We start from the raw sequence: 8021 nt of genomic DNA, 5'->3' as shown, positions 1-8021 counted from the left end.
CTCTCTCTCTCTCTCTCTCCTCTCTCTCTCTCCTCTTAGTTTAAAACGCTACACTTGGGATGAACTAAGCCTTAACAGTTGTTGTATAAATGATTGATATATATTAAATAAAGATACGCATCCTTAGATTTATGAACAAAAAACGTGTATGAGCAGTAAAAGAAAAGAAAGGTGGTTAATCAAAATATATTTACATTACTAGTACGGATATTAGGGTGACCATGCAGGGCAAAATATTATTTTTTAGTCGGCATTTTAATGGGAAACTATGAATATGCAAATTTCCCATGAATGTGACTGTGTTTTCAAGAGGGGTGACGATCAGGGTTGATGGTGTTATCGCCATTTGATTTCAATTTTTTCTTCAAATTCATATAATGATTGAGTACATCATACGTGGTAGGAGAGGATGAGAAGAAGAAGAAGACGGAGAAAGAGAAGAAGGAGAAGGGTGTTGGAATAAGAGCATGTATGGATGGAAAGAAGGAGAAAAGTTTCTTTAAACAAACACAAACTGGCATGCAGTCATGGGGGCGGACGACCCGGGACTGTCTCCTCCCACGTACGCAACAATGCCTTATATTGACGGCGTTGCCGAGCCGATGGTTATTCGTTTTGTTAACCTCCCGACGCACCGTATATCAAGATGGCTGAGAAGAATAGCTCTAAGAAGGTGACTACTAGAGCCGGCCGCCACCCACCGGCTGCCGAGATGGTTGCTACAGCAATCACCGAGTTGAAGGACCGCAATGGCTCCGCGCTGCAAGCAATAAAGAAGTATATCGCTACCAATTTCGATGTGCAGATGGACCGACAGCTGCTATTCATCAAGCGGGCCCTAAAGTCTGGCGTGAGAAAGGCAAACTAGTGCAGACGAAGGGGAAAGGAGCTTCGGGTTCTTTCAAGGTGAATGTGCAGGCGGCCAAGGCACAGGCGTCGGAGAAGGCCAAGAAGGAGAAGGAGAAGGCAAAACTGCTAGCACAGCGTGAGAAGGCCAAGGAAAAGCTGCAGCGAAGAAGGAGAAACTGCAGAAGGCAGCCGCCGCAAAGAAAGTCAAGGCAGCCCCCAAGAAAGCGAAGAAGCCAGTAAAGAAAACGACTGAGAAGAAAGAGAAGAAGAAGACTCCGAAGAAGGCACCCAAGAAGCCAGCAGCCAAGAAATCAACACCAAAGAAGACGCCCAAGAAGGCAGCCGCAAAGAAACCCAAGACTGCCAAGCCCAAGAAGCCTGCGGCAAAGAAGGCTGCAAAGTCCAAGTGATTTGCACGCCAACTTTCCCATCCTACCAAAACGGCTCTTTTCAGAGCCACCACATACCCAAGAAAGAAACACTTGTCCAAATGCACTCATGAGATACTATGAATATGTGTAATGAAAAGAAAATGAAGAAGAAAAAAGGGGGATGGGGGATGAAACAAAGAAATGGATAAAAAGAAATTAAAAGGGAAATAAGAATGACATGAATTATGGACGGTGATATTTGCCCAATTAGCACTGGTTCTCGTTTCAGCCCTTTTAAAATACAAACAAACTATATATAATACAGTACTTGTGAATATAAAAAAAGATGAACATATGAATCATATACGGAAAAAAAAGATGAAGTGAGAGAGAAAAGAGGCACGCGGGCGGGCTTGGGGTGAGGAATGCATATTGAGTAATGTATATTGAGTAATGTTGGTGATGACCGATTTTTCAGTTAATTAAGTTTCGTCATCCATGTATACTGTTGGATAAGATTCGTCACCCCCTCTTTTTTCAACTCGAGCATTCAACCAGGCCTCTCTACATAAATGCATGTACTAATGCTAGCGAATACTCGCCACAAGGGGGCGCACTCGAATGGGGAGTCTCCGCACTCCAGTCCCGCATACCGAACGATGCCGAATCTCGTCACCCAATCCGCAATGGTGTAACATACTCGGTGCAATCCGGTTGAGGCATCATTCGCTTAGCGTAATATCAGTCTACAGATCACACAGAACTCGCTCTCAACTATCAATCATCATCATGTCAGGTCGAGGAAAAGGAGGAAAGGGACTCGGAAAGGGTGGTGCCAAACGTCATCGCAAGGTTCTACGAGATAACATCCAAGGCATCACCAAGCCTGCAATCCGTCGACTTGCTAGAAGGGGAGGTGTCAAGAGGATCTCTGGTCTCATCTACGAAGAGACACGCGGTGTACTGAAGGTCTTCCTGGAGAATGTCATCCGTGATGCAGTCACCTACTGCGAGCACGCCAAGCGAAAGACTGTCACAGCCATGGACGTGGTGTATGCACTAAAGAGGCAGGGTCGTACATTGTACGGCTTCGGCGGCTAAGTGTAGCAGACCTCTCTCTCTCTCCTGCTAGAATAACAAACGGCTCTTTCAGAGCCACCAAATAATCAAGAAAGAATACTGTTGTATGTTATGTTAATACCGTAAAGAAAGTAAAGAAAGAAGAAGAAGAAGAAAATAAGCCGTTAATATAAGGCAACAACGAATAATGACTGTAAATACCTCCCAGAAGAGGCGATATAGTAGTGGTACAGACAGATGAAAGGCAAATCATGAATAGAAAGCAGTGAATGAAATTTAGGTTGGGCAAGAAGGGTGTGTCTATTCCAAAAGAAAGGCAGATTATGAAACAGAAAGCAGTAAGAAATTTAGTTAGAAATATAGTGTATAACATTGGCATTTGTAGTATGAGGGTCCTTATGTATGTTTTCAACTGAAATTGAACATTGTTGAACAAAAGAGAATTATGATTTATTTAAACAAAAGTAAATGCTAGTTATTAAACAGCCTACTCTGTGATAAAAGATGCGAAATGGATAAATACAAAATAAAAGATGCATGTTGTTTTCATAATGATAATAGCTACTATGTAATTGTATAGCGCTTAATACAGCGCTTTAGATATATTATATAGGTTCCCTTTTTCATTTGCTGTAACCAAATAATTTTGAAATACAATGTCAAAGATATTTCATTGCTCATTTCTGTTATATCATTACGTTTATTATTATTGTCTATCATGGTTTATATTGTGTGAGAAGAAATGAAAAATGAAATCGCTCTTTACATATAGAGAGAGCTACTACTACTATATAAGTATATATATCTCCGAGATAATGTCAAAGTAGGAGTGAATCATAACCTGTGCAAGTATGTCTTGGATAAAAAGTCTCGACATGTTCCCATATTCCCATCAAAATCATCGTCTTCTTCAACTTTTTCACATTTCTCATTCTTTGGGATTGAATGAACAATGCAGATAGATTCCTATATTAGAACATATGCCCGTATGATCACTATGTCGCCATCTCTAGGCAGGGGATGGAACAGGCACTAATTCTGCGACGCCTAAGACCAATGAAAGGATCGAGACCGAGGCTCATTTGCATACGGACCGCAGCATACGGATCCGGCCCCGTGTATAAAAGGGAAAGGTTCTCGCTGGCCATTCACAGTATCCCAAAGAATATTTGCTTGACATACTCTTTTCGCTGCATCTTTACAGACCAGAAAACCTCAATTCATCATGGCTCCAACAGCTCAAGTTGCTAAGAAAGGCTCCAAGAAGGCAGTCAAGGCACCTCGGCCCAGCGGTGGCAAGAAGAGGACAGGAAAAGGAGGAGAGTTATGGAATCTACATCTACAAAGTCCTCAAGCAGGTTCATCCAGATACCGGCATCTCCAGTCGGGCCATGGTCATCATGAACAGCTTCGTCAACGACATCTTCGAGCGAATTGCCGGCGAATCTTCCGCCTCGCTCAGTACAACAAAAAGTCAACCATCAGCAGTCGCGAGATTCAGACCGCCGTCCGCCTCATTCTCCCGGAGAGCTGGCAAAGCACGCTGTGAGCGAGGTACCAAGGCAGTGACGAAATACACTACCTCAAGTAGACAGGTCATATCCTGCTCTAATTGGACATAATACAACGGCCCTTTCAGGGCCACACAAATAATCAAGAAAGAATGATATCCGTAGTAATGTAGCGTAGTTGTTTATTAAATAAATAATGTGTATAACGAATATAAGATATAATCAATTATACACAATAGTATGTAATAATATTAGCCCTATATAAATCTCACTCTATAAATCTAGACTAGAGCATAAAGTGTAGTCATGATGGTCGGAAGGAAGACGAAAATAGTTTGATTAATTAAATAAAAAAGAAATACAATTCGAGATGGCAACATGTCCTAAATGATATATGTCCATGCATCCTTTCCTTCCTTGAAAGGTTGACGAGATGCAGGTTAAGTCTTTTCTCATGATTCATCACCACCCAGCTCCCTGCCTGCCTCCTCTCTCATCCGCCCTCTCAAGATCAGCGGAGCAGACTCTCGGTCAAACACCTTAATCATCATTTGTTAGAATGCATATTTTCGTAATTATTTGGCACCACATGAGTGCGTGAGCCGAATTCCCGGCTTGCCATGTAACCCATGTTGCAAACGTGGTAGCGCCACCTTTCGACACATTTTATTGACTTTGCACATACGGCATCGCCAAGCCCCCTTCCCGTCACGCGCTAAACAAAAGAGCAACCCGGTTGACCAATCAAGAGAGCTTTACAAACGCAGGGCGACGGCACCAGGATCCTTCGCAGCACATATAAATAGCTGAAAATTGCCAGTGGTTCTCATTCATCCCGTCACTCTATTTGAAGTACTGAATTACCTACTGTCTCTCAAGCAACTATGGCACGCACCAAGCAGACCGCTCGCAAATCTACAGGAGGGAGGCTCCCCGCAAGCAGCTGGCAACCAAAGCTGCCAGAAAGAGTGCCCCCGCCACTGGAGGAGTCAAGAAGCCTCATCGATACAGGCCTGGCACAGTCGCCCTGAGAGAGATTCGCCGCTACCAGAAGAGCACTGAGCTTCTCATCCGAAAACTGCCATTCCATCCAGCGTCTAGTGCGTGAGATTGCACAGGACTTCAAGACAGAGCTACGTTTCCAGAGTTCCGCTGTGATGGCCCTTCAAGAAGCCAGCGAGGCATACCTAGTTGGCCTCTTTGAGGACACCAACCTGTGTGCCATCCACGCCAAGAGGGTTACCATCATGCCCAAAGACATCCACTCGCCCGTCGAATCCGCGGAGAACGCGCCTAGAACCATCGGTACAGCATGTAGCCCATGCACCGCATACACAAACGGCTCTTTTCAGAGCCACCACAACCCCAAGAAAGAATCATTGATTTCTAAAATGAACACGATGCATGACAATCGACGCTATTATAAGAAGAAAAAAAAAAAAACAACATTTGTAGATCATAATTGAGATGAACGATATGATGAAAATGTAGAACATAGTTTAGATACACGATATGATAAAAATGGAGAACCAATAAGTGTTAGGTATTAAAATGTGCAAGGAATATTCAATATAAATCCATGAAATCTATGAACGTTTAATACTACGTAAGCCACATAATAAATCAAAGCTAGGGTGAATTATGATGAAACATATATTCCAAGAAAGAGAGTTTTTAGGCGATTGATTGATTGATTGATTGATCTCTGAAATACAACATAGAACCTGACACTATTGGAAATAGGGGCAGTGTACTTGGAATGGGCTACAGTTTTATCACATGTTTTAGGCGTTGTCGTCCCATCCATTTGAATTGATCTGTGTTTCTTTTTAATTCAAGAAACCCTATACAATCTGATTGTGGAGAAAACGGATAAGTCGCCGCGAGATGGCACCATTCACTAATGATGCGAAACAAGTTAAGGAGATCGGTCAGCTACCCGCTGATTGGACAATAGTCCACAATGCCCCCCGACGGTCACTGCGATCCTAACACCAGGTATAAATAGCCACCAAAACGCTGCTGGGCATCCATTCAAGTCATCGAACATTGTTACGTTCTGAACTTCGCTTCCGATTTATTCTAAACTCATCAACAACATCATGTCTGGCAGAGGAAAGAGTGGAAAGCCCGCACCAAGGCAAAGACGCGCTCATCCCGTGCAGGGCTCCAGTTTCCAGTGGGACGTGTTTCATCGGTTTCTCCGAAAGGGCAACTATGGCAAATAGGTGTCGGCGGTGGAGCTCCTGTCTACATGGCTGCCGTCCTAGAGTACCTCACTGCCGAAATCTTGGAACTCGCAGGCAACGCTGCCCGCGACAACAAGAAATCTAGGATCATCCCACGCCACCTTCAACTCGCTGTGCGTAATGATGAAGAACTCAACAAGCTTTTGGGTGGGGTGACGATCGCTCAAGGTGGTGTTCTGCCCAACATCCAAGCCGTGCTGCTCCCCCAAGAAAACCGCTTAAATCAAGCTAGAGTTGCTCCCGGCATCTTGAAACCTCAACGGCCCTTATCAGGGCCACCAATTACTCACGAAAGAATTGTTTCATTTATGAGTTCCCTTCCCCCGCTCTCTCTCTCTCTCTCTCTCTCTCTCTCTCCCTCCTCTTAGTTTAAAAACGCTACACTTGGGATGAACTAAGCCTTAACAGTTGTTGTATATAATGATTGATATATATTAAATAAAGATACGCATCCTTAGATGTTATGAACAAAAAAAGTGTATGAGCAGTAAAAGAAAAGAAAGGTGGTTAATCAAAAATATATTTACAGTTACTAGTACGGATATTAGGGGACCATGCCAGGCAGGGCAAAATATTATCTTTTTAGTCGGCATTTTAATGGGAAACTATGAATATGCAATTTCCCATGAATGTGACTGTGTTTCAAGAGGGGTGACGATCAGGGGTTGATGGTGTTATCGCCATTTGATTTCATTTTTTCTTCAAATTCATATAATGATTGAGTACATCATACGTGTTAGGAGAGGATGAAGAAGAAGAAGAAGACGGAGAAAGAGAAAGGAGAAGGGGGTGGTGGAATAAGAGCATGTATGGATGGAAAAGAAGGGAGAAAAGTTTCTTTTAAACAAACACAAACTGGCATGCAGTCATGGGGCGGACGACCGGGACTGTCTCCTCCCACGTACGCAACAATGCCTTATATTGACGGCGTTGCCGAGCCGATGGTTATTCGTTTTGTTAACCTCCCGACGCACCGTATATCAAATGGCTGAGAAGAATAGCTCTAAGAAGGTGACTACTAAGAAGCCGGCCGCCCACCCACCGGCTGCCGAGATGGTTGCTACAGCAATCACCGAGTTGAAGGACCGCAATGGCTCCTCGCTGCAAGCAATAAAGAAGTATATCGCTACCAATTTCGATGTGCAGATGGACCGACAGCTGCTATTCATCAAGCGGGCCCTAAAGTCTGGCGTGGAGAAAAGGCAAACTAGTGCAGACGAAGGGGAAAGGAGCTTCGGGTTCTTTCAAGGTGAATGTGCAGGCGGCCAAGGCACAGGCGTCGGAGAAGGCCAAGAAGGAGAAGGAGAAGGGCAAAACTGCTAGCACAGCGTGAGAAGGCCAAGGAAAAGGCGCAGCGAGAAGGAGAAACTGCAGAAGGCAGCCGCCGCAAAGAAAGTCAAGGCAGCCCCCAAGAAAGCGAAGAAGCCAGTAAAGAAAACGACTGAGAAGAAAGAGAAGAAGAAGACTCCAAAGAAGGCACCCAAGAAGCCAGCAGCCAAGAAATCAACACCAAAGAGACGCCCAAGAAGGCAGCCGCAAAGAAACCCAAGACTGCCAAGCCCAAGAAGCCTGCGGCAAAGAAGGCTGCAAAGTCCAAGTGATTTGCACGCCAACTTCCCATCCTACCCAAAACGGCTCTTTTCAGAGCCACCACATACCAAGAAAGAAACACTTGTCCAAATGCACTCATGAGATACTATGATATGTGTAATGAAGAAGAAAAATGAAGAAGAAAAAAGGGGGATGGGGATGAAACAAAGAAATGGATAAAAAAGAAATTAAAAAGGGAAATAAGAATGACATGAATTATGGACGGTGATATTTGCCCAATTAGCACTGGTTCTCGTTTCAGCCCTTTTAAAATACAAACAAACTATATATAATACAGTACTTGTGAATATAAAAAAAGATGAACATATGAATCATATACGGGAAACAAAATGAAGGATGAGAGAGAAAGA

General features: G+C 43.7%; 2 protein-coding genes and 3 pseudogenes across 2 annotated transcripts; all 5 read left to right on the top strand.

The window, feature by feature from the left end:
* The first annotated feature begins 499 nt into the window (after window positions 1-499).
* Window positions 500-1311, top strand: LOC115922549 (histone H1, early embryonic-like). The gene is given in 4 exon segments (XM_030981571.1): window positions 500-848; window positions 851-1004; window positions 1006-1042; window positions 1044-1311. Coding segments are annotated over 4 exon segments (609 nt in total). The 5' UTR covers window positions 500-646; the 3' UTR covers window positions 1260-1311.
* Window positions 1312-1960: 649 nt separating this feature from the next.
* Window positions 1961-2332, top strand: LOC115922556 (histone H4). The gene has a single exon (XM_030981579.1). The coding sequence runs from the start codon at window positions 2010-2012 to the stop codon at window positions 2319-2321; it is 312 nt and encodes a 103-aa protein (XP_030837439.1). The 5' UTR covers window positions 1961-2009; the 3' UTR covers window positions 2322-2332.
* A 1124-nt stretch (window positions 2333-3456) lies between these two features.
* LOC115922813 lies at window positions 3457-3922 on the top strand (annotated as a pseudogene).
* A 748-nt stretch (window positions 3923-4670) lies between these two features.
* On the top strand, window positions 4671-5169 carry LOC115922550 (annotated as a pseudogene).
* Window positions 5170-5903: 734 nt separating this feature from the next.
* On the top strand, window positions 5904-6729 carry LOC115922812 (annotated as a pseudogene).
* Window positions 6730-8021: the final 1292 nt, after the last annotated feature.

Source organism: Strongylocentrotus purpuratus, unplaced genomic scaffold, assembly GCF_000002235.5.
Source record: "Strongylocentrotus purpuratus isolate Spur 01 unplaced genomic scaffold, Spur_5.0 spur5_scaffold_12, whole genome shotgun sequence".
In the NCBI taxonomy this organism is placed as follows: domain Eukaryota; kingdom Metazoa; phylum Echinodermata; class Echinoidea; order Camarodonta; family Strongylocentrotidae; genus Strongylocentrotus; species Strongylocentrotus purpuratus.
Note: the sequence above shows the minus strand (reverse complement) of the source record. Positions and strands in the feature narration are given on the sequence as shown.